The sequence below is a fragment of the Aphelocoma coerulescens genome, chromosome 8 (assembly GCF_041296385.1).
Source record: "Aphelocoma coerulescens isolate FSJ_1873_10779 chromosome 8, UR_Acoe_1.0, whole genome shotgun sequence".
NCBI classification, from domain to species: Eukaryota; Metazoa; Chordata; class Aves; order Passeriformes; family Corvidae; genus Aphelocoma; species Aphelocoma coerulescens.
In genome coordinates this window covers 16,534,167-16,560,629 of record NC_091022.1, presented here as the reverse complement: position 1 = coordinate 16,560,629, position 26,463 = coordinate 16,534,167, and the positions used below count along the sequence as shown (strand labels likewise).

General features: G+C 36.9%; 1 protein-coding gene across 3 annotated transcripts; it reads left to right on the top strand.

The window, feature by feature from the left end:
* The first annotated feature begins 1,188 nt into the window (after positions 1-1,188).
* BRDT (bromodomain testis associated) lies at positions 1,189-26,085 on the top strand. Of its 3 annotated transcripts, none has more exons than XM_069022886.1 (20): positions 1,189-1,324; positions 3,447-3,688; positions 5,795-5,932; positions 6,657-6,786; positions 7,619-7,791; positions 8,887-9,258; positions 10,269-10,397; positions 10,568-10,756; positions 12,019-12,206; positions 12,281-12,570; positions 12,655-12,768; positions 14,317-14,439; positions 15,351-15,412; positions 16,630-16,792; positions 17,535-17,647; positions 18,918-19,059; positions 20,777-20,850; positions 22,112-22,311; positions 23,485-23,644; positions 24,368-26,085. In XM_069022886.1, the coding sequence occupies exons 2-20, from the start codon at positions 3,497-3,499 to the stop codon at positions 24,434-24,436; spliced, it is 3,021 nt and encodes a 1,006-aa protein (XP_068878987.1). In that variant the 5' UTR covers positions 1,189-1,324; positions 3,447-3,496; the 3' UTR covers positions 24,437-26,085. The 3 variants fall into 3 exon arrangements, with proteins under 3 accessions (XP_068878987.1, XP_068878986.1, XP_068878988.1); XM_069022885.1 differs by having other exon boundaries at positions 16,609-16,792; XM_069022887.1 differs by lacking the exons at positions 15,351-15,412; positions 16,630-16,792; positions 17,535-17,647; positions 18,918-19,059.
* Positions 26,086-26,463: the final 378 nt, after the last annotated feature.

The window sequence follows — 26,463 nt, the reverse complement described above, 5'->3', positions numbered from 1 at the left end:
AGGAAATGACACTTTGCTATCATTTACCCTGATGAAAACCTAAGGCAACTCTGTTGAATTTAGTAGAGTTATTCCAAATTCAGGGTGCTATCCAAGAGCCATATTTGGCCTAGACACGGAGCAGTAGTCATTAACCTCAATTTCTTTGTGTTACTGTGATGCAAAGCTGACTCCTGTAATCACATTATTTTTGTGGGGAGCTTCAGTTCCTGTTACTCTGTTTCCAGTGGTTTTTTAAGTATTTTTTACTTGCATAGTTACAGGTCCTGTCACACAGCATTCACTAGGTGAAGTAGTGCTTTAAATGCTCTCACTAATTTTAACATGCTGTAAGTGAATACTTTTGGGAAATACAATTCAACTTTTATAAATTAAAATAAATCAAAGTCTTCAATCACAAGGTTTCAATTTTGTTTCTATTTCATGTGTTGTGAGGGTGATGCAGCAGTCTCAAAGCAAAAGTCTCAAAGTCACCAGGACATCTTGGTGAAAAAAATAAGGGAAATAAAAAAAGCATACAGATGAATTACTTTCATGATAAGAATCCAAGGAGGTTTTGATCCCAAGTTGGGGCATACACATGAATGGAACAACAAATTAAATACAAATCTGATTTTGCAAACCTGCCTTTTACTAAAGCATGCCAGGGATGAAGCTTTTTAGGTGTACTGAGAGAAACAAATACTTAGTCAATAGCCAAAATTCAAAATAAGCTGGCTAAATTCCAAGTCTTTGTAGTTTTAATGATAACAAACAAAATTTATTATGAAAGAACCTGGTCCTAATTTTTATACTACTGTGCATTTACTAAATAGATTTGGGTTTTAATTTAACTAATGAATCTGTGGGGTAAAGGATAATATGAATACTGTACCACTCTTAACCAGAAATACGATTTCTGCACTCTTCTTATACCATAACCCAGGATGATTGATAAAACATAAGCACTCCCATCATGTTAAATTTAAGACTTAGAAGTTAAGATAATAAAATCAAACCAAAATTTATCTAACTATATCCACTCCCCTTCTTGCATCCCTCTACCCTATCTTATTAACTACCAAGAGAGGAGGTCTAGCATAAATAACCATCAAGTGTGCTTTAGCCCTTAGCAGCTGATCCTGTTTTATGTTGATAACTTCCCAATGAGAACCATTGATAGGGCAGGTTTTAGTTACAGTTGCAGGTGTTTGAGTTATTGCTAGAGAATAAAATGAAGGTGTGAGTGGGTTATAAAGACTACCCTGTCTGCCTTCTAAAGCTCTCTTCTTTCTTTATCTTTTAGAAGGGGAGGAAGCGAGTTGTGGCTTTCCCTAAAATTAAGGTAAAAAAGATGACTGATCTGCTTAGAGGGTGGAAGTTTGTTATTGAATTGCCCAAGAGTGGTTGGTGTTGGTTATGGTAATAGCGGCAAGTCAGTGTTTTCTTAACACCTTCTATTTATACGGCTTGTCTTTAAAACTAAGGTTTGTTTGGTGTATCCTAAGAGAGGTCTTAAAAATACAAAAATGCTGTTTTATGGGGACAGTTGTCCTTTTGAAATAAGAGATTGTGCTACTTGCAGTAAGAAGGCTGTGCTCTGTTCTGTGTAGTCTTAATATATTTACCCAAGGTAAAAAATAATTAACGTATTTACCGAAGGGAGGTTCTAGTATTATTTATGAATCTTCAGTGTGATTAGCGGCAATCACCTAAACAAAATTTGTTAAAAAGCTTTGAAGAATGAAATGTTCTTGGTGTGTAGACTCTGGTAGACTGTCTGCCTTTTTCCTGTATGTGGTATGTTAATATTTCTCCAAGCTGCTATCCTTGACCAGTATATGGTGTATACAGGTTTTATGGTGGTAGCTGTAATAAGGAGTTAAAACAAGAGGAAATATCTGTCTTTTCAGCAGGCTCTTTAATGCATTTTTATGCATTTTAATGCTTTTAGAGTGCTCACTGATAGCAAATAATATCTTCTTACCAAAAAAAAGGGAATGAAATTTGATTCTCACAAAATGTGATATCTTGCCAAAAGCCTTGACTTCTCTAGCAATGTAATTCATGTAAGCTATTTGCTTTTTACTCTTAAACTAAAACCACATCTCTATCAGGTTAGCTAAAAACTTCAAACTGGGTCTTAAGAAAGCACTCAAGGCTTATCTTTTCAAGACTACTTGACTTCTGGGACCTGATTCAGTAGTTCAAGGACACACAGGGCTGGGAAGGGGTGGTTTGAAGAATATCAAACAACTTAACTGGTTGGAATCTTATCACACTTTTGCTTCAGTATGCAAAAATAAGTTTTATCTTAAGATACAGAAGAGTCTTATGTGACTGGGGAGATAGAGGGGGAGGTAGTAAAGTAGGGATTGACCAAAACACAAACTGTTGTCTGTCTTTAGAAGATGCAGTCTCAGCTCTCTTGTTAGCATAGAAGTTAGTTTCCACAGCATAAATTAAGGTTTTAAAAGCTAAGCATCTAGGCCTAAGACACTGCTATGTACACAAAACTTCGGTCTCTTGGTTTCCTTGGCACTCTTGATGCCAAGTTTGAGCTTTTTTTCTAGATTCTACTGTACTGATTTACAAAATGTTCAAGAAATTAGACGTTTTATTATGTTCTTATTTAAGTATTAAATGCTGTTGTTTATTTGCTTGTTGCTATAAGATTTTTTGCTAAGTTCAAACTGTACTCTTTTGCTCCTGTCATCCATTTCTAACCTTGGAGCTTCGGATGGGGAAGGTGAACAGCTTGCACTTGATATCATATAGCGTGGGGTTTTTTGGCAGAAAGAAGCAGGAAAAAATGATAGTGTGTCGTAGTAGTTGAAAATAGTGTATGATGGACTTGGCTGGGTTGTGAGGTACTTAAAACTACCTCAGAACTTTTCTTCTAATGCTGGCCAGTTTATAGGAGAGGCAGATCCTGTATGTGTCTGGATTTTTCCCTTCTAAGATAGATACTTTGGTGAAAGGATTAGCATTTAGCTAATGATGTGTGGTGGTGCAAATAGAATCCACTCTTATTAGCTGAAGTGTAGGCTTCAGGAGCTCAGAAGAGGTATGCTTTGAATGCTGAAATAAATGAAAATATAAGATGTGTGATCAGCAATATCTGATGGGATGATGCAGTTGTTGGAGGAGTGGGCCATATGCACTGTTCTATCAGTGTGCTGATAACAGTAGCTATGTGCCTTATCATGACTTTTTCTGCACCTCATGAAATACTTCATTCTGTTAAGAAAAGCAGGATATTAGATTTTTTTAGGAGAAAGCTAGTATGCATTCCTAGACTCTAGGGGTGCAGTATATCCAAATATGCACTTTAAAATAAATGTCTTGCTTAAAACATGAAGGTATGCCTGGAGTTACAGTATTGACATTCTACAAACAGAAGTGAACATGTAAATAGCATTAAATCTAGATATCTTCACTGAATATTTCTGGTTTGTTCCCTTCAGGTTAAATGCATAAAGCTCTTTGAACAAGTGGATATACAAACTCGCTAAAGATGTCTGTTCGAAGCCAGCACCGTTCCATTATTATTAACCCTCCTCCACCAGAATACATAAATAACCAAAATAGTGGATGTCAAACAAACCAACTTCAGTACTTACAGAGGGTGGTCATGAGAGCCATGTGGAGACACAACTTTTCCTGGCCGTTTCACCAACCTGTAGATGCAGCAGCACTGAATCTTCCTGTAAGAACCATTTTGGAATTGGAGTATTAATATGTAAATCGTGTCAATTAATGTTAAACAGGTTTTTTCTGATGCAACAGATTTTGAAAGACTATTTTTGCTATCGAACTGCTGTCATTAATCCAAGCCTATGAGAACTCTTTTCTTTCTAGAGAAATGCTGCCTTTTTGCTCATATTTCTGATCTGAAACTAGTAAATCAGTATTTCTAAGGGATGATAATAATAACACTTAAACAGGCTTCTTAGAGTTTCTGTATATTGGTGTTCAGTCTTGTCTTCTGGTTTAGACATATTTATTAAAACTGCAAATGATGAGTATTTTCTTTGGCCTTTGAGTTTTTTAATATTAGGCAGCCTTAATGTCAAATACATTATGATGGAAAATCAGCTCTGATTGACCCCAAAGTAAACAGGCGAATCTGGAACCATTTTGTAGCAGAGAAGTCATTAGACCTATAGTATTTGTCAATTTCAAATCATTATGCTCTGAAGTTTCTAGAGGAAATAAATGTCCGTGAAAAAATAGGGAAATAAAAAGAGATGGGGTTCTCATTATACCACAGTGGAAGAACTTCCTTCCATGAAATAGAAGATAGGAAGCTTAAATGATTTTTCTGTATTGCCACGTGCAGGTTATTTATGCTGCAGCTTAATTGTAACAAAGTGCCTGACTATAATGTCTTGTGACATGTGATTTTAATTCAGGTATTTTTAGACTCCAATTTTGGATGGTTTTCAGTCAAATGAAAATACAGGTTATTGGCACAATGGTATTTCAAATTACCTGGAAGATACTGCTCTTGGTAGATAAGTAGAAAGGTGTTAAATAAAACCATTATATGTTCCCTTGGATTGTTTTCTTTTTTTCCTCTCCACCAGCTTAAGCATTGATATTTATTTCTCACAAATTTTCAAGACTAATTCTGCAAACTCTGTTTAGAGCAGACAAAAGTCTTTATCTCTGGCTATTTCTTTTGACAAACCCATCTGACTGGTTTGTACAAAAGCACAGTCAAACTGACTATCACTCTGTGTCTTCTCTTACCTTTTTTCCTTCTTGGAAGTGGCTGTCAGTTAAGGCTAATATTAAGGGGCATTCCATCAGAGTTGTGGCAACATTTGTAGCTGGCTTCAGGCCAGTTCTGCCTCTCTGGATTTCTAAGGCAGCCTCTTGACTTCTAAGAGTATGTATTAGTTCAACCATTGCACAGTAACAAGCAAACATCTGGCTCCATGGCAAGAGCAGTAAAAGTATTTGCCCCCTTTGCATTTCTCTGCCAAATGTTAGAAGATGCAGAATGGACAATATTTAATTATTAATTGCATTTTTGTTTTGCTAAATTAAATAGCCTGCACTCTGGTGTATTTAGCATTTCTATTTCACCAAAACAGATCGTTAGGATAGCTTTAGAACACTCCAGAAGTAGTAGTTACTTCATACAATTGCAATGTATATGTTATAATGTATATGTGAACTTAGTGGGGATATTTCCATTCCAATTTCTTAAATGCTCCATCAGGGAAACAGCCTCACAAGGTTTTAGCTATGCTACTACAATAATCGTGACAGTTCCCATTCCAGCTGCCTTTCAGTGATATTGCCACATCTTCACTAGACCAGCCCTAAGAGGAGAGCCAATATAGCCAGGTATAAAGTATTTGGCAGCAATTGTGAAAACTTGGTAGGTTCTTTTTGTTAGTGACTGAGACTTTGTTGAAGTTTGGCTTCTTTTTCCTCTGTTGTGTAAACTGGAGTGCTACTTTGTGTAAATGGCTTTGAGATAACAAATGAGAAGTGCATTTACTTTTAATAAGTACTACTACCAGCACAGTTCTGGAGCCTATTGAAATAAATATTCTTTGGGGCTTTAAATGGTATGTTACATGGAAGGACAAGGACAAAATATAAGCTGAAGATTTCCTGAACACGTACTTTTTTGGTGCCTATGACTGTAGGGGAATGTTTTCCTTTAAATAAAATATTGCTTCTACCATAATGCAATTCTCCTCTCTTGTAATTTAACTTTCATAACTAAATCTGTAAAAATCTTCATATCCTAATTTTAAGGTATCTGTTTGGTGACTTATTTTTTCAATACCTACAGGATTATTACACTATCATAAAGAAACCTATGGACTTAGGCACCATAAAAAAGCGTCTGGAACATAATTACTACACAAAAGCTGCAGAATGTATTGAAGATTTTAAAACTATGTTCTGGAACTGCTACATGTATAACAAGGTATGTGAAACAGCAACTTGTACCAGTAACTGGTTCTACTGAATGATACAAACAAGCACATGGTTATTAGAACGTGCAGTAAGTTAGTTGACATTTTCATGATTTTTTTGAAACTATTTTCTCTGAAATGTTGGGGAGGGTTTTTTTCTAGGTTTGACTGAGGACACATAAGTGAAGTCTAGCTTGCTGTTCCAACAAGAGAGTGCATAGTCTTTTCTGCACAATGACCCCTCATCCAAAATCTCTGAGGTTTAGCTGCAGAGCTCATGAACAGCAAGCACAATGTCACTGCTGTGCAAGTCTAAAGCTAGCAAGCCTGAGCCATGCTCTGTTCCTTCAACAAGTTTAACCTAATGAAGCGTGAGCACCTCCCTGTGCTTGAATATTTGTTGGCTGTGTCAGTATCTTTGAACTTCAACAGCTTCTTCAGAACACAGGAGTAAAAAAGGGAGTTGCAGATCTGCCCCCTTTGGCCTTTGCTGTACAAGTATGTAGATGTAAAGGAGTTTTTTTCAGTGGAACAGTGGGAGAAAGAGTATTTCAATGGTAAAGTAATTTGCTTTAGAGTTGCAGGGGCAGGGATGGCAATGATTTCTAGACCTCTCGGGTACTTGTGGCTTTTTTCACTCTGTTGGGACAGAATTCTCTAGTCTGGTTGTTTTAAGAGATAGCTCCCAATACTGCAGGCTCTCCTTGACTGAATGGTACTGCCCATATTTTGCAGCCAGGTGATGACATTGTGTTTATGGCTGAAGAACTAGAAAAAGTGTTTATGCAGAAAATAGCCCATATGCCCCCAGAAGAAAGACTAGTGAGTCTCAACAAAGGAAAGAGAAAAGAAAAGAAGACAGAAGGTAAGGCTTGTGTTATATGCTGATGTAATATATTAAGCAAGCAAAACTGGAAATCAACTCTTTGTCACAACCCAACCCTGGAACAGTTTGGGTGTTCTCTACTCTTTCCAGAAGAATCAGACAAATAACAATACTTCTATAAGGCCTTAGAAGCTTAAAAAAAAAAACCAAAACCAAAACCAAGATTTTTTTATTTTTTTTTTTTAGAAAAGGAAACTGACTTTCAATTTGGAGACTGTCATGCCACTTAGCACTGTGTTATATAAACAAACAGGTGTGAACATCTGTGGGAACCAAACAGAGTAAGAATGAGAAAGACATGAGTAATCTAACCAGCCAAACAAAATACTGAAAAACATTGGTCTAAACTGTTCTGAGATCTCAGTGGTGGAAATCTGTAATATTGCTAAGCAATGTATGCGGATGTTAACTATACTTAGGAAACATGAACCTTCATGATGCAGTCTGCACCCTTTGCTGCTTGGTCTTTGTGTTTGTAGAAAATAACTTGATACTTTCCTTGGCAAGAACATTTTTACAATGTACAGAGTGCAGTATGATGCCTCTTTAATCTTTGGTCTGAAGTTAATCCACACTTTCTTGAAGCCAAATAATGTGTAACTTGGTACAATATTCTGGCTGAAGCACTAACAGTGCTGAGTAGAGGAGGATACCAAGGTTGCTGTAAGTAACAAACGTTCTTGTTTGCATGTATTTGTCATTCATGTATAGAAGAGTGATTATGTTGACAACTGGTCAATTTGACCATGAAAGAAATTAACTGCAATATTTAAGACCTAACTTCTAAAATGTCCTGTATTAAAATAACCAGAAACACAGCAGCCCAACCCTGGGACTTCAAATGAACAAAGCTCAAATGAGAAACAAGCTGAAAGCAGTGAGAAGCCTCCAGTGATGACTCAAGAGCAACAGCAGGTTCCACTGGCTCCTTTGTCTGCAGCTCAGCTGGCTGCTTTAATGCCAGCTGCAGTCTCTATAACAAAAGTAAGTTTCCTCAAATAACTTTCAGAAAGAAAGATATTGAAATTGCTTCCCCAGGCACTGACAGCAAAACCTTAGGAGCCATTCTTATTGCTGTATCTTTTTGAAACTTTTATTATTATAGAAGATGGATCTCTATTAAAATCTTCTAGGTCTCTGCTAAATAACTGGGCCAGTACTAATTCTAGAAACCAAACAGAAATTGGGATGATTGCTTGGTGCATCTTTCCTTATAAATGTGGTTTTAAAATGTTGTTCTCAAAGAAACAAAATGAACTTTAAGATGATCATTCTTGAAGTGTATTATTATATACACTTCTGCAGGCTTCACCTTAAGGATAAAGGTTTTAGTACTAAAATAAAGCTCTAAGTTCTACTTAATAACTTCTCGTGTTTTCAATGTAAATCAAATGCTTGATTCTCCAAAAATTAGCATGTTTGCTTAAACACTGTGTAACTAGAATGGAAGGTGTTTGTAGCTCACAAAAGCAAAGCAAATTCTTGTTTACCTCAATCTGAGTTGTATGTGAACATATGAAAAACACTCCTGTATTGACTTTGTTTTGGTTTTGCTCTTCAGTGAGCAACAGGCACTTCTGCCAGACTCTCCTATAGTGTCTATTTACTCTTCACTCATGCAGAGTCTGAACACTGAAGACAAAGCACACATTATATGGCTTCCAAACCAAATACTAATCAAGTTAAAAAAAAACAGAGATAAACCATGTGCATAAGGCACTCAACCAGGCCTAAAATTAATTGCAGTAGTTTTCCCCCTTCCTATAGCTGTCAACTTGCATGTAATTTCATAACCTGCCAGCTTCCTGGGAGCCTCACAATTGGCTAAAATCTGACCACAGCTTGACCTGCAGTACTTCTTCTTTTCTTTACATCTAAGATGGAGTCTGGTGTGCTGATCTTGTAATACCTTGTAGGTTTTTAGTCTAAGCTTGGGGGATTGCTGCATTCTGCTCTGACTTCAATAGCTGTAAAAGTTCTGACACTTTTTTGGACTACACACACATGAATGAAAGAATAATCTAAAACTGACCATTTTCTTACTGTTCTGGACACCTGTTTATTTTTGTCTTTTCTTAGGCAAAAAAAGGTGTGAAAAGGAAGGCTGACACTACAACTCCTAGTACTTCAATAGTGACAGCAAGTGGTGAATCTTCTGCAATGGTTAATGAAAGAAAAGCTGTTAAAGCACGTGGAGGTGAAAGTGAATGTATGGTAACAAATAAGCTTCTGAATAGATCCTTTTCAGATTCTCAACAGCCACCTGGAATTATTAAAAAGTTTCAGTTGTCAGAACAACTAAAACATTGTAATGCAATACTTAAAGAAATGTTTTCAAAGAAACATGCAGCATATGCATGGCCTTTCTTAAAACCTCTAGATGTGGCATCTTTCACCACTGGTGCGAATCAAGCCATTGCCAAATTTCCTACAGACCTAGGAACCATTCAAGTAAGTATGTTTCTGGGGAAATTAGACTATTTGTGTAATTACAAGGTTTTAAATCTGCTAGCTGAGAAGGTGTCATGAAAGCTGCTTCTCCTTTGAAAGACATAACAGGTCTAGAAACCAAATACATTTGTTTCTCAAACTTTGCCAAGGTCACTGAAGAAACTCTTCTGAGTCTCGTTGTGATACATAGCCTCACATAGTGGCTAATCTACTTAGCTGCTGAACAAGCTAATATAAGTAGTGAGGGAATTATGATCTCCATGAAGCCCTTCCAAGCATGCTGCATGTTAAATATCTGTCTGTACATGCAGTGCTGTTGTTAATGCCCCATAAAACAAAATGCAATTCTGTCCACTTCTGCTTTTCCCTCAATCTCAATATTCTTGGTGAAGTGCCCTAGAACTTCTGCACTGTATGTTTACACATTTCACCTTTTGAGTGGAAAGCGCCCAGTCTAGATGGAGATACATGGACGGTGCTCTGTGAACACTGAGAGTATTTGTATGGGGTTAAACTATTTAGCCCACTTAAGCTCCATTTTTTGGGGGGAATGTTCAATTTTAATAGTTTACTAAATTATCTTGAAAGCTGACTTGCACAAAACAAAGGTAATTTCCCAATTTCTAGTCCATTAGTTTGACTCCAGCTATTATGGAATAAGCTTTGTGTAAATGCCATGCTTAGAATCAAAAACAGATGCGGAGTTCAGAACCAAATAAAACCACCCAAACATTGTCATCTTGACCAAGTGCTGAAACTAGTACTACAAAGTCCTTCTAGCAATTACAATTAAATCGGTTTAAAAGAGGGGGGGAAAAAAAATCTCAACTTTGTTAAAGGGACAATGTTGATATGAAAAGCAGGTATTTCCATAATGTTTTTTACAGTATTTACTGTCTTGGTACAAGCTGAACCTGACTATATATGTTAAAATTCTTGTTCCTCCTTTCTTTCTGCTTGTTCATGGTGATACTGTCTACTAAATGTGCCTTAAATTTCTTTTCCTCTAGAAGAAAATGGATAACTTTGAATATAGTGATATACAAGAATTTGCTACAGATGTTAGATTAATGTTCATGAGCTGCTACAAACATAATTCTCCAGACCATGAAATAGTTGCTATGGCAAGAAAACTTCAGGTGAGTTATCTTTTAAGTCAGACTTGAAAAAGAATAGTTCATCTCATGCCCTGGTGTAGAATCTATGAATATTACTGAACTACTATGTTGCTGTGTAGTTCTACAAGTAGTAGCTGCATAATGCTTTTAGAAATCTGAAAAATATGCTGTTCCCAAACCTAACTCTTCAGGATGTTTTTGAAATGCACTTTGCTAAAATTCCTGATGAGCCTGTTGCAAGTGATCATCTGCCACAGCCTATGAGAGAAATGACAGAAGCTTATTCCAGTGAAAGTAGTAATGATACCTCTTCAGAAGAAAAATCATCTGAAGACTCTGAAGAGGAGAGAAAAGTGCACTTCAGAAAGCTTCAGGAGCAGGTAAGCATTAGTACTTAATATGTGTGACTTAAGATCTCTCTGGCAATGCCCCTTTCAATGGTTTATACCAAGGCTTAGCAACAAAAATCAGTTTTTAAAAGATTCTAGTAACTTGTCTTTTTAACACAGAGCTTTATTCCCATTTGGAAGCACTGCCAAATGTTAAATGAATAGTGCCTCAACAAATACAAAGTGGTTTTAGTGAACAATTGTTCTACTACTCTTGCCTCCCACTTCTTCAGAGGATTCTCAAACTTCTTAGAAAATAAAACTGTGTTCCTGTGGTATGAGAGCCTGCAGACATTCCACATGTAGCTTAGTAGCATATTTTTCCAACAGGATCATTTACTTCATATAGTTAAAAAGCATTATCCTTACCCTCAGTCTTTTTTGAGCCACACAAAAGCAAGTCATTAAATTCTACTTCGCAAAGCTCAGTATGAGAGAGAAAACAAGGAATCTCATGCTAACCAGTGAAGCAAAGCTATACTTCATATTAGGAGTGTGATGGGTGTTGCTTCTGCTTGAATGTAACTTTTTAACCTGTTGCTGATGTATCTATAAACTCTGGGGAAAACGAGCGTTTGTTCTGCCAGTCAAATTGAGAGAGTTTTCAGTCCGTGTCAGACTAGCATCATCAATTTATGAACGTAGGCAGAAGGAAATGTACAAGCCAACCTTTACAGTAGTGAGTTATTTCAGTGTGTCTGATTTCTAATCTCATTATCTGACCATCTTCCAATTCATGAAGTTGTGTGAAGCTCTTCTCCTAAACTCTTAGTATGTCCCAACTAGCCATTTCATATTGCAAAATAAGATGTACGAGCCCAGTCCCACGTGCCTAATCTAGCAATGCTGTAGAAGTATAACCAAATAAGGCATTTAGGTGCATCCCAAATGCCTGAAATTGAAGAGAGGCTTCTGGAAACCCCTACAGTGATTTTCTTTTCTTTTTTATTTTTTTCTTTTTTGGTGGGGGATGGGGGAAAGTATTCTTGACAGGATGCTAAAAGGCACATGCTGTTAGAAATGCCTGAATAAAATAAACAGTCCTACATCTTCTAGATGCATAATCTGTGACTAAGATAAAATATAGTAAAATGTTTGGAAAATAAATCTGGTTTGGAAAGCAAATATCTTATTAATATCCACTCAGCTGCCACAAATTTCCTGTGATATTTAGGACCAATTTATTGTCCCTCCTACATTGACCAAGATTATCAGGATTTTGGGGATTTTTGTTTTCTTTTTGTTTTTGACAGCTTAAAGCTCTTCACCAGCAATTGTGGGTTTTGACCAAAGCATGCTTATCTAGACCAGAAAAGAAAAAAGGGAAGGCTAAAAGTAAGAAAAGAAAGAACAAGGAAAAAGCTGAAATAAAAAGCTTGATTCAAAAGAAGAAAAATCTGAAATACATGAAGAAATCTAAGAAAAAGCTGTCGTTAAACATGTAAGTGTGGGGAACTTGTGTGGGTGTCAAATTATTTTAAACTGCTGTTACTGCAGTATACTTTTTTCCTGCAGTCAATCAAAGAAAACCATGCAGCAGATCTTGCTGGCACATAAGTCAGAAGATGAAGATGCTGCCAAACCTATGAATTATGATGAAAAACGACAGTTGAGTTTGGACATAAATAAACTCCCTGGAGATAAGCTTGGAAAAGTAGTCCATATAATACAGTCAAGAGAACCTGCACTGAGGAACTCTAACCCTGATGAGATAGAAATAGATTTTGAAACTTTAAATGCTTCAACACTCAGAGAACTAGAGAAATATGTAGCAACCTGTTTGAAGAAGAAACAAAGAAAGCAGGGTAGGTAGCATAAATGATGTTTTAAAAAGCCCACTAGATTTACTTTCTGGTTTGCTTTCATGTTAACTTCTATTTCACATGCAGATAAAAAACCAACAAAGTCAAAAGAAGAACTTAATTCTGAGAGGAAACAAGAGCTAGAGAAGAGACTATTGGATGTCAATGGTCAACTAAACCCAAAGAAGGAGAGCTTCAAGGGTAATGGGGGTCTTACTTTTACTCATTTGCAATGGAAATAGCTTAAAGTGGAATTCTTCCCTTGGGCTTCAGTCCTGTTAGGCAGGTGGGGACTTTCTCCTCAGAATAGTTGGGGTATTAAGCTTCCCACAGCTAGTCTCAAGATTCTATGTTGAGTGAACTGGAGTCACAGCAGCAAATTTGGTCAGTTACTTGTTCTGGCTAAAGCAGCTTCCTTATTTCTGCACCTAATACTTTATTACAGGTAAAGATGGTTAACAGCTTCAGAAATGGAGACACTGAACAATTCTCTTATGCTAATATATGAAAACATGGTGGGGCATGTGGAGAGTCACACAGTCTGTTTGCAATTCATTTTCAGTGGTTTAGAGATGCAAGAGTAACCAATTCTAGTCATACCTATTAGGAGGCAATGTCACTAATGCTGTCATGCTAACAAAACTTGTGTATCAGTGACAGGTGTGCTGTGTTATCTTAGACTTAAGGAAGTGTCCTAGGAGAATCAATTCCGTTTTTCAGGCAATAATGCATTTCAAGATCAAAGCTAGAAATTCAGTGCACACTTGAGCTGTACACTTACTGATGGCTCTCATCAGGGGCTGAGAATGGATCAATGCAGCTGATGCTGCTATTATGAGTCAAGCTGTTCCTCATTAAAAGAGTGAGTGCTATTATTGCCTGCCACTGGATATCTATTTAGCTCCTATGTAAAACCAGTTAGCTGAAATGACAGAATCATCTCTGGAAGACACAGGGACACTTGTATCCAGCATTAGCTCAGTCAGGTCTTCCTGTCTCGTATACATAATGGCTTGAAAATATCCTACAAAGAAAAGCTTAAAGAAGCAGCTGAAATCAATTATGAAGTATATGTTGTGAGGAGAGGGAAAGAAGCTGGCTAGGAAATCTTTACAACTGGTATCTGGCTTGTTTACAAGAGCTAAATCTGGACTCGTGTCCAGGGAAACAGGTATCCATGTAACTTCTCATTTTCAAAGCTTCTATCAGAGCAAAAACTTTGAAAAAGATTTGACTGCAATATCATTATAAGCCAAGTTAAATCAACCCTGTAGATGCAAAATAGTCAGATGGTGGGGAGGTGGCAAAAGATGGCAATTTGGGAGTAGTACATGTGGTTAGGGAAAGAAGAGCTGACTGTAGATAAAGAACTCTACATCCAAGTCTGGCAGCAGCAACATGCACAGAAACAGGCTCTTAACAGCAGGAAAGCTTAAGGGGGAAAATTACTTGAATTGTGTCTTAAGACTGTATAGTTTTAATCTACTTCAGAATTGTAAATTGTGTGACTACAGCTTCTCCTTGGATATTTCATTCATTCAACTAGCTTGCTGCTGGTAAATCCCACTCCTCTCCTTTCTAGAGGGAAGCCTTTGTTTTCAAGTCCACTGCTAAATTGACAGTACACAAGGAAGGGAAATAAGATGAACTCTTACATGGGAGAATAGGCCTACCAAGGTTGATCCTAGTCTTGTATATGAAGAATGCTCCATTGCAGGTTGCTCTGAATTCTTTCTTTTTCTCTTGCAGTTGAAAACAATGCTGAGTCAAGTACTGAGCCAAGCAGACTGAGTGACAGCAGCAGCTCCTCAGATTCTGGCAGCAGCACTAGCAGTGATTCTAGCTCCTCAGATAGCAGTGATTCTGAATCAGGTTAGAAAGTTTATTTTTGTGTTTGTGTAGGCAAAAAATCTTATCTCTGTTAGCATCTACTGTTCCACATGCTTACCAAGGATTTTAGTTATCTTTGGTTTGGTTTGCTCTGCTCCATTTTGAAGGCTTAATTCAAATGCTACAAAATGAATGCCTTAATACTGAGATTCCAGGTAACACAAAACAAAACCCAAGAACAAAACAACCAAACCCCACTACATCCATTCAACTTAACAAGTGAAAATCTTTAGGGACCAAAATAAGCTAGCAAAAGGTCTGTGTATATAACCTGGACACTCAGCTATTGGGCTATAGCTTATTCTTGTAGCTTTGATCCCTTTTTGAAAGTGTGATTCATTTTATTTTCATCTTCTGGTCTGCAGCATGAAGGGTGACCTGAGCAAGAAAAGTGCCTACAGCACTAACTGCAGAGCCAAAACCCACCCTGGTGCTTAAGCTGTTTCAAGCTTGTTTAAAGGATATTACAGCATCAGAACACTGAACGATGTTTCTCTGTACACAGAACTCTCTTTAGTTTTCTAGGGCAGAACAGATCTGCCGAACTGGAGGTCTACAGTGTTAGATCTCCATATGAGGTATTAAGGTGAGATGAATGCTCAACTCTCTGCAGTGGTGGGGGGGAGCAAACACAGTGAATCAATGGCAATGAAGACCTTGATCCTGCAGGAATCTTTGTGGTCTCTTTTTATATCTGGGAGAAGTTCTCTAAACAGATCAAGCTCAAGTCAACGTATTCAAGATAAGAATGTTCCTTTCACTGTGAGGTTTGACTCTAGGTACAACTGCAACTCACACCTTGTATGTGTGAATAATGAAACATATGTCAATGACTGATTTGTTTTTTTTCCATCCCCCTTTTTCTGCCCACCTCGCTGTATTTATGGTTACAGAAACCTGTTCAAAACAGACTGGAGCCAGGCAGAACTGTCCAGTTTCTATGGAAAAGTCTAAGGTAAACCTGGCTGGAATGGATATAGTATTTTTGCCCTAAACAAATAACAAAGTAATTACACAAATAACTTTGTTAAACAAAGTTATTTTTTAACATACAATGGTACTAGAAGTTATGCAACTTTATCAGGAAATAATGAATATGGCTTGAATGCTATTTGTTTTGTAGGACTGATTGATATGAAGATTCACATGAGCTGTTTGTTGGAAGTAGCTTATGCATCTGTACAGGAACAGATATACTGGGAGAACTTCTGAGGCTTTTACCTTTTATAATCATTGTGGTGATTATGTGTTTGATGAAGGGCAAGAATGCTCCACATATCCTACCCACCCCCAAAAAAGACAGACAGTCTCCAAATCGATCTCTGAGTATAGAATTGACCTAGTAAACAGTGCAAGCCCCACTTAAATGTTTTTCAATCTATTAATAACCTCACTTCTACACCTGAAAAGAAATAAATTGTACAATATATTCCTTAATTTCAGGATACTTTAATATTGCTTATTGCTATGGTATTATTAGAATCAACAGTAATTTATCTAGAAATAATTCTTAATGCCTCTTAGATTGAATTGCTCTGTTCCTGTATTATACAGTGAGTGTTATTTCTTGTCAAGGTTAGCTGCCTTTAACAATTTCCCTTGAAGCTACCAGAGACCTTGAATTTCAAAGCAAAATCACAGCAAAACCTTCATTCTTCTTGCAGTAGACTTGCTTTCCCTTAAAGTACAGGAAACTAGGCTACAAATTTATTATTCAGCTGCTCCTTCTGCATCTTCATAAGCAAAGACTCAGGGAAGGAATTATGCAACACCCTTTTTTGCTTAAGAACTGCAGCCTCTGCAGTGACAGAATGACAGCAATAAACTTGAGAAAACAGGATCCAGGAAATGAGCTTCAGCTTGGTCAGTTGTGGCAGCCCCTTACTGACCTTCTGAGTAGCACCAATCATACTTGAAATCCTCACATTACATTTTGTTCTCAGGGGTTTTCTGTACCTGTCAGACCAAGGCAGAGCATGCACTTTACCTCACGGCTTTTTGTCATCAAAACTCTTAGAAAATTATGGATCAGGATCACAATACAAGGAGTACTGAATCCGATAAATGGTGGAAATGGGTAGTGGTGGGAAAAGAGGATCAAATAGCTATTTAAAAAAATTGGCTCTATTAACCACTGCAATCTCTTTATAGAGAATACCACTTTGTTTACAGAGGACATCCTGCAATGCTGTTCTGCAAGCACAACCTTCCTCTCTTACTAGTAGCTTGCAAAATCATGGATCAGCTGAACTGCAGCAGCAACCTCCCAATGCACCGCAAACGTTTCAGTGTAGATCACTTAATCCTTCAGAACAAAATGCTCAGACTCTCTCAGGTAATACCTTTATGGCTATATTTGACTGCTGAGGAAAGAAGGGGTGTCAGTGTGCCTGTATTGCCCAGCAAGCTTATCTTGGAGTTCGGGAGTTAGCAAGTGGATAACTGAAAAAGCCCTTGCAGGGTATGGATTACAAAAGAGCGTGATGTAAATTAAAGCATGGCAGCACTGAGGATTGGCTAGGGGCTTCTGATTACTGGGGCACTTGTGGCAGGGCAGAGTAGTATTAAAACCAGGAGGTGTTCATGCTTCCTTCCAATGAGATGGAAAAGGATACCTTAAGGAACTTGGAGTTACAGGAAGTGCTGAACACCTTTAGGCAGGAATTAGATGCTTAAAACTGTCCCCACTATCCAAGTTCATGTCTGAAATGCCTATCAGCTGAATATAAGGCTTGGTGTCATAGGTCTTCTGAATTTATTGTTGTTGTCTAGACACATCAAATACATGAAGTTGCTTAGGAACTTGACCCAAGGAGCTATTCTTTTCCCTCCCTCATTTCAAAAAGTCTAATAACATCAGACACTTCTGAGATTTTGGTAGAAGACAGCATAAACTGGTAGCTGATTAACTGAGAAATCAATTAAAAACTAATTAAAAATAACTCTCTTAAATCATGTGGCCAGAATGCGTATCTTCATACTGAGTTATTCCACAGATCTAAACAGTGACCTAATTTTGAGATGTAGGACTGCATTTTGCATGATAGGGGGAAAATCATACCCTACTTCTTTCTTAGGTAAAGTTACAGCTGTACCTGCTCTGTATGATGCTCCACACCAGCAAACTCCTCAGAGTACTCCAAAGACAAATCAGTCTTCTGTCACCCACCCCAGAAATGCTCTTCCAGAGGTGAATATGTGCTTCTCTCCAACGAATTAATTTCAAACAGCATCTTTAAAGCATGTTCTTACCCTTTAAATAAGATGTAATATAATACTTTAGGCTTGAATTTGATGTGATGAAGGCCATTTAAGGCTTACAACAAAAGTTTTCTGAAACCCGAATAACAAAGTGATTCTCATCCTTTAACAGGGCATTATTTCATTGCCTATTGGCTGCAACACAAAAGGAAAGTTTGGTTGATCAAGCTTACAGTGTACTATAAAGCTTATTTTATTTCTTTTTGGGGCTATAGCTTGAACTTAAGTAACCCTTGCCCACTTCCAGGTTAAAAGTCCACCCTGTAAACCAACAGCTTTACAAAAGAGGCAGATTATGTGTTTTGGTTTTGTAGAAGTATCAATTTCATAAACTACATGATATTGAGAGTCTAGAGGCTATACTGGAAAAGGGTTTTGTTTTTCATACTTTTCCTAAAGCTATGGAAACTGGGGTTTTCGGGGTCTAGATGAGGTTGTAAAATATTTAGTCACTGTTGATTTCTGTCTTAATATGTTCTTGGAGAGTATCCTGGTTAGAAGGGCCTCTGTGGAACAAAAGAAGTTATTGATGTTACTGCAGCACCATCACTTTCCTCCTAAGATTATTAATCATCTTTCTGAATGTGGTGGAAATTTTAGTTGCTTTAATCAGGTTGTAATAGCTTTCTTTTTGGCAATGGATAGAAACAACCTCTTGAATCTATGAGCGCAAGAATGTGTCCTGCTATTAAGGATGAAAAGCAGCTCACCCTTTCCTATTGGTGTCCACTGTCCAAGGTAGCATGTAATGCAAATTATGACTCAGGTTTGCGCAGCACTGTCCTCAGTTCAAGGGATTACTACACAGAGAAAAAAATACCACTGCACTGAACATCACAGCTACCCTTTACCCTGATCCACAAGCTCGAGTGCAGCAGGCTTTATGACAACCTTATTCTGCTGTACAATGTTAGGGGTTAAAGATCTTGTATCAGTTTCTCATACTCTACCCACTCCATCACTTGGGATTGCTGAGCAGTGCATATTCTAAATCTGAAGTCTTGATGTATGAACTTGCTTTGGTTACCATAATATGAATGAAATCTATTTCTTCCCTGGTGTTTACAGAAACTGGAGCTGCAAGAATTTACTGCTCTAAGCTTCTAAACCTTTAATCCTGATGCTGTATAATAAGAATCCTTACGTGCTAAACACAAATACTATGTAGAACATATTTTGAGGTCTAGCTTCTTTTCTAGGTATCCAACACCATTTTCCAGGTTGACAGTGCTGACTGGAGTAAACAAGCTGAGCAAACAAGGCATCTAGACACATCAAATAAACTTCAAAATGAGACCTGTATGAGAACTGCTGCTTTAATATCCATAAGTCAAGAACAAAGTATGTAATGTCATAATAAAAACTGTAACCATTATCAGGGGAGCAAAGTCAAAAATGTATATGAAACCGGTTTAAAGAAATGTACTGCTGAACACTTGTACATTAATCAGTTTGTAGAATAACAGTGCATGTGCAGTTTTCCCTTGCTCTTTCTTTTTTATTTTCTGCTTAAAAAAAAAAAAAAAGAGTTGAAATTAAACAGATCTTTGGTTCTTGTTCTGTGTTAAAATATATAAAGAAGATTACTTTTTTATTTAAGAATTTAGCTTTCTGAATGTAGTACTAGGGATAAGTAACCCAGTCTTCCATGAAGTCTGAAGCACCAATTCTCAATCTGTTGAACTTTCCTGGCCTTTAATGTGCCTTCTGCTGAAGCTTCATGGAGCTCTTTTCCCAGGGCACTTTGTGTGTATTTTGAGTTATTATCTTTGGCTCTTGGTGACAAGGATCTGACAGTAAATCAATGCCAACGAGACTTCCACTATGGAATAAACTTGCAATTATTACAAGAATACTGGCCCTCTGAAAGCTGCATTCTATACTTCATACATATTTCAAACTAAAGAATTGACTGAACATCCATGCTCTGTGTGTCCAGTATTACCAGACAATGATTGTTTTGGTTTCTCCTTTACTCTTTGCCCTCTAGAACACCTCTATAGGGAAGGAAGAAGCTTCTGAAACCTTGATGAAATTAAAAGGCAGAGCCTGCTCACTGATGAACTCTCTTTTTTTTGCCTAAGAATAATGCTAAGTAGTTGTGGTATATTAAAGCATTTCTAAAAATGGAGATTTAATTCTCTATGAACTTCTATTCATTTTAGGGTCTTAATACACCAAGCCATACATCTACTGCCCCCCTTTGCTTAGACTTGCAGCAGTGGAACTGTCCATGGCTTCAGCTAAGGATTTTCACTTACAAAGTTTTGAGGCTGTGAGGTCTTTCTGAAAACCCCTTTTATGAAAAACGGGCTGAGGCTTTGATACTTCAGAATTCTGGATTCAAACATTCAAAAACTTATCCTTTGCATAATAAAAAAAAGTGAACGTGTTACCTGAAGTTTCTTATTAAGCATTTACCTAAACACTGAAACATCTCAAACTATAGTAGAAGATGAGATAAAATGTGTTGTTTATCTCTGATTTGAAAATAGTGCTTGGGGCTTTTTTCCTCTCAAATAATAAAGAAGTAACAGCATGGAGTATTTGTATATCTGTGGGCTACTGGAAATGGGAGGACTAGCCGTTGATGACTGACCTATTTGCTTTTTTAAAAAAATAGGGTTGAGAGCTTTTGGTGAAATAAGTTTGCATAATCAATCAGGTACTCTTAAATAATGCTGGAATCAAAAGGATAGAGGGTTAGGTGGGGAGGGGAGGAAGTGAGGAAGTGGCAAAGGGCTGTGTTGAGGCTTTCTGACCAAATGTTTTCAGCATTCTGCTTGGACCTCTCCTAGAATTAACCAGGAGTTAATTTCTCATCTGTAGTTGAGCTAACTATACCTTTCCCTGCCCAAAAGTGGAGAGAAGTGGTCCAGTTCAACTTAAGCTTAGGAAATGTTTGGAAGAATTTCTGTCTTTCTGAACCAAATAATAAACTGCAATGTAAGATTTTAAGTCAATTCCTGGAATGACTAAAGTTTTATCATTTAGATTTGAGAAAAAATAGTTCATTAAGTTAACATGATTGAAAAGTCCTTTTTAATTCTTCCATCAGGTCATTGTATACCCAATGATAAATGTAATGATAAAAACATACTAGAGCCAATGTCTGAACTTCTTCCAAGAAAGGTAAGTGTTGCTCAAGTTCTATTTGAGAAGAGGCTGAGTTTACTTATGAGGTTGAATAACTCCCTGACCTGGGATCTTCTCTAAAAATCTGTTATTTTACGATTAGAGTATTTAGTGTACAATAGGCCTTGGGCATTGTTATAATCTGTACAGATTTATCTCATTTTTAGTGCTAAAAGCAAACAAATCTATGGACTCTCTTCATTTTAGAAGGTAAAGTATTTAAGATACATTTATATTTACATATAAAATAGTATGCCCATGTTGTCATATTAAAATATGGCTTGTTTCATCTAGTTTTAATATTTAGACAAGGAACTAGTGTTCCTGAATCTAGTTCTGATATCCAGGTTACTAGTGTGCTTTCCCTTGCTGATCCAGTAACAAAAATAAGAGTAATGTGGAATATAGTCTTGGTGCTATTGGAAAACCTATTCTGAAAAAAGACAAAGCATTTTTAATGACTAAAAGTATTTATGATAGATAAGCAAAGTATTTCCTAGCATACAGTAAGTAAATGGAAGGACAGAGATATTTTCTCATCTACTTGTGTAACCTTGTGTAAGCTATTTGAAAACATTAGATCAAAAGTATTAATAATGGATCCTGTGAATCTCTGGACCTAAAAAGTTTTCTATATCATCTGTTGTACTAAAATATTTCTAGGATTTTTCTTTAGGCACTTAGCTTTCAGAAAGCTATTAACTAACATGTTGAATTCAATTCCAAAAATCCGTATTTCCTTCATAAGAACATGCTTCTACTAGAAGCAGGATTTCTTAAGAATGCTGGTTTTATTCTGGTTTATGCTGTGAAGAAAATGCCACAGGGGAACAAACAAAACCCACAAGCCTAGTATAAAACTATTGTTATGTAAGGATTACATATAGAGGATAGATGGATGCTCTCTGTATTAAAACCTTGTCAATGGACCTTGTGTAAACTCAGCCTTGTGAATTCATGTTTTCTGAAATGAAAAAGTGGAGAGGTAGACTTAAATGGTAAGAATAGCTACAAATGCTAGTGATTACTGGCATATTGCCAATAACTCTCAAATTGATGAGAATGCATATCAAAGTCTTCTCAGATTGCTGTGTTTGCACTAATATCCTGCCAAAGGAAGGATATTCTGGTGTAGATATTTCCAAATAGGCCCAGCCAAACAATACTGTCCTAATGTAAGAATTAAGCAGGTAAAAGATGTCAGTAGTTGCAGCATATTTTTTCCTCTTCTGTGTTTTCCTTTTTCTAATAACTTCAGGATACAGAATTTAAGACTATAGATTCCTGGGTAAGCCTCTGTAAAACGATGAAGATTCCGGCTCCAATAAAAGCCTCTGCTGAGAGCTTCAATCAGTTCAGGGATGCAGTATTAAAGAGGACTGGCCAAGTGCAGGAGTTAAAAAGGCCTCTGGTGCAAGCTGAGAGGGAGCTGCAAAATCTTCCACAAGAAAACAAAAGGTTTGTAATCACATATGTTTAAGTGTTATTCTGGTTTTTGCCTGTATGGTATAATGGGTGGCTTAGTTATTCAGGAACAAGTGTTTTGGATTAGGTAATTGCCACAGGTGAGGTGAAGCTGGGGAGCCATACCTCTGTAAGCACAACTGCACATCCAAAATGCTGTTAGTGTGCTTAGTGTGCGTCGGGATTTTTTTTTTCTTTTTTTTGATGGAGGAGTATTTGGTTTTTGTTTGGCCATTAAGGTGAGGGTTTTTGGTCCTCTGGAGCACTCAATGCCTCTGGTCGTGGCCAGAGTTCACATTTGTCCTCAGTATCTTATTTTCCTTATTGCTCTCCTAAGGGGATACAGGATAATATAGTCTTTGAGAGCATGGTGTTAACATAGTTATACAGGGGTTCCAGTGTGCATCACTTCAGACAGTAGAATTCTTTGCATTGCTGTAGAAAGGCACCTTCAATAAGCCCCTGCTGTAGTATTCTTCCCTAGTTGTTTGCAGCCCATTTTAGGGAATGCCCTGAGGTCTATGGTCATGCTGAGTGGGATAAGGGACCGCCTACCAATTACTGCATTGCAGTAATATAAAAAATACAGACTTTGCCACCTTTTGGAAACTGTGTTTGCAAGATTTCCCTCTTCAGTAGTCTTGATTTTTTTCTTGTCTGTTTGATCCTGTGAAAGATAAATCTGAGCTGGTTCCTAATTCTCCTGCACTTGCCCATTCCTGGTTGTATCAGAATAAGTCAATTGCTTGGATTGTTTTATTTTCATAATCAGAGCATTTGAGAGACTTAAGAGTATACTCCTGGTTCAGAATTTAGTGAAATCTACCTCAAGTAATTGGAGAGGATAAAGGTAGAAGAAAAACATCACAGGCCAAGAAAGTAACAGAAAATTAAGAAATTCAAAGCAAGTGTACGTAAGTTTTGTGTAGCACATCTATAAATCCCATATGCACACAGATTAGAAATGGACACAGGAAAGATGAACCTACGACAGCCCAACAGTTGTGTGCACGTAACTCTTGTGAGGGAAATCACTATGAAACAATGTGAAAGAGAACCACAGTTTAACTGCTGGGCACTGATTGAAATTATTTGCAGAATTCTATCAGGTTGTTATGAAAAAAAAGAACTTTTATCCTATACTGATTTCTTCTCCTGTCTTTAAAGGGGCCATGAAAGTACAGGAGTGGATGCCATGGCAGCAACAGACTGTGAGCTTGAAAAAGAAATACATAATAGCAAACTGCCCAAAGCTCAACAACATATTCTTGATCAAGACCGTAACTTGGCTAGAAAAATGGAACAAGAACGCAGGAGGAAGGAAGCAGTAAGTTGCTGACTCTTGCTACATGATTTTTTTTCAACTTTACTAAAGAATAAACAAATATTAGGTCAGGTCCTTATTTTAAAGGATCTGAATGATTGAAAATGACAGAACTATACTACCTGAAGAGTTAGTCCAGAAAATGCAAAAGGAAACTCAAAGTATGTCTTCTGGTGACATCATATGAGAAGCTATCTGCTTGGTCTTATTACTCCCATAAGCTTAGAATAATTGTGTGGTAAAATAAAATTCTGAGGAGGAGTCCCTGCCCTCTAAATAATTTCCAGCCTTGAGTCTTGCAAGCTGTCCATCCTCTTTAATGTGTTCCATGTCAACAAAAGTGCTAGTCATACTGTTCTGGTGTGAAATACCAAGCCTGAGCCTTTTCAAAACTATCTGGTTTTATTGGTGAAAGTAATTAATGTTTTTAATTGCTACCTTTTTTAGATTAAACATTTTTTTTAAATTCATAGTGTTGTACAATGGAATGTAAGTACCAGTATGAGACCTTGCTGGATTCAGGTAAGTTTGACTGAAGCTTTCATCCTTCAGCTCTTTTCTGAGGGCTTCAACAACAAGCACACTCAAATTTGTCATAACAGAGAAGCTATACATTTTTTGAGATGATGCTTTTATAGTTTTTTCTTAAATCATTAAGTATTTGACCTGCACAGTATTCATTAATGTCTGACTGCTCTAAAAAGACACTTGTTTGCTTTCTTGCAGACAGCTTGGATAATTGATGTGAATCTGCAGAGAGATATTATGGCATCTTTCGAAGAATATCTTGAGTGAAAGCAGTAGTTTATATAGAATTTAACTTCAAACTACTACAAATAGCACAATTTTGTACCTGTTAGGATCCTATATGTTAAGACTGCTTTAAAGATCTCTGAAATGCTTTGCATTAAAAGTTTGTTCATTAATACCTGAAGTGTCACAAGGTTTATTTTTTACTGCTTGTTTGTAACATGTAATCTAGTCTGCTACACAGTGGAATTGAGTTGTTAATTTGATTACAGTTTCATCTGTTGTATATATATGGTATTAAAAAAATAATTTTTACTTTACTGTGACACACCTGCACAAAATCTGGGCTGTGAAAAAATGATCTCTTTAATAGTGGTACTGTCTAAGGGGTGTGTAACATTACCTGTAATCATAAAAAAAGCTTCCATGAACTCTATAATTTCAGTAGTAAGTCTTATGTACTTGCATGTCTTTTAAGGCCCAGATGTGTTTAATGTATTTTATGTTAACATAACATTTAGATAAGGGTGCAAACATGTTTACCACAATTGTTCTAGTTTTTCTCAGGAAGAAATTATCTAAAACAACTGGCTCTAGTTTGAAAGATTTTCTGATCAATGCAAGATATTAATGTTGGAAAATTGTCTGAGGCAGAAACTGGAATGTAAAAACCATACATTCTTGTTGATTATATACAGCTACGGGAAATTAACATGGGACTAATGAAATACTGTTTTATAGAATTAATACCAAAACACAATGTGTATTAGATAAACTCTGGGTGGAAGGGGCCCCCTTCAGACAATCTAGTCCAGTAGTCTCCAAACCCTTTCTGTCATGTACCCCACCATTTAAAAATTTTAAGCATGGACCCCAAGACATGTACATTTATTAATTTATAAGTTATATACAACATTTCACTGTACTAGTATATTTTTTAATATTACATTATACTATTTTAAATTTCTGATGTTATTTTTAATCCTGTTTATTTAATTTTGCTTAATTATTATTTTGTAATTTTTAAAGATTGTATTCAATTTTTTTTTCCCCGTACTCCACTTTGGAGATTACAGATCTCATTGAGCCTCCCACTCAAAACTCTGTCCTTACAGAGAACTTCAATTTATCAAGTTCCTGGATGAAAAGTGAAGGTAACACTACCAGTTGTGGTGAGATTCTACCACAGACAACCCAACTAAGTAAGCTAAGTAAACAAAACTTTTTACAAATAACTGAATTTTCAGAGAAAAACAAAAAATTGCTTCTAAATTCAAAAATGCCACCTAAAGAATGCCCAAAAATAATAGTCTGGTCTTTCAGGTAGCAGGCTGATGAGTTAGTGCTAGATCAAATATATTTATTCAACAATAAAGTAGTTGTGGATCTTCAAATTCTGCCATTGCTGGAATGGTATTACTTCATTCAACAGCACAAAGAGTGTATATGACAAACACTCAGACCGGGCTATCACCCTTTGCAATGTCTAGGGATGTCCTGGCCTGGAGGCATGCTCAAGTGTCTGCTGTTTGGGAGATTTGAGGGCTTGGCTAGGACAGGGATTTGGGACGAAAGATGCATTGTAATGTAAAGTGGTATTGTTAGGGTGTCTTTCAAATCCACATCAAAAGTGACCTGCCTTCATTTGTAGTTTATACATTGTTAATAGCTATTTGTCCTGCAATAAAATACTGCAGTTCACATCCAGGACTCTCTACCTTTCTGTCACTTGGATATATTTTGTCTCTGGGTTAATCCAAGCTCAAGACCTCTTGCTTTGGAAATAGGAGGTGACAGAGGGAAGGGCAAGAATTGTATCTATCGATCTAATTTTATATATATACATAATCCATTCTATATATATGTATATAGAATCCATTCTATAAGGCTATATGGGCATTGCTGGTAGGAACGGGTACTTTTGTCCTTTCAAAAACTAATTTCAGCTTCCATGACTCTATACTGTCATGACAGCTTAAAGTCACAATGTTAGTGCTAATGCTAATCTGATAAACCCTTTATTTGCAATCTCCAAGTCACTTGGAGAGGATAATCAGTTCCTGTCTCCAGAC

What these genes read in the sequence shown, in the direction of transcription:
- BRDT (XM_069022885.1), top strand. Translation starts at nt 3,497, where the DNA reads ATGTCTGTTCGAAGCCAGCACCGTTCCATTATTATTAACCCTCCTCCA. An exon ending in CCAGAAATGCTCTTCCAGAG is followed by an intron (nt 17,648 to 18,917) that starts GTGAATATGTGC and finishes CTTCTTTTCTAG; the next exon opens with GTATCCAACACCATTTTCCA. An exon ending in CTTCCACAAGAAAACAAAAG is followed by an intron (nt 22,312 to 23,484) that starts GTTTGTAATCAC and finishes CTGTCTTTAAAG; the next exon opens with GGGCCATGAAAGTACAGGAG.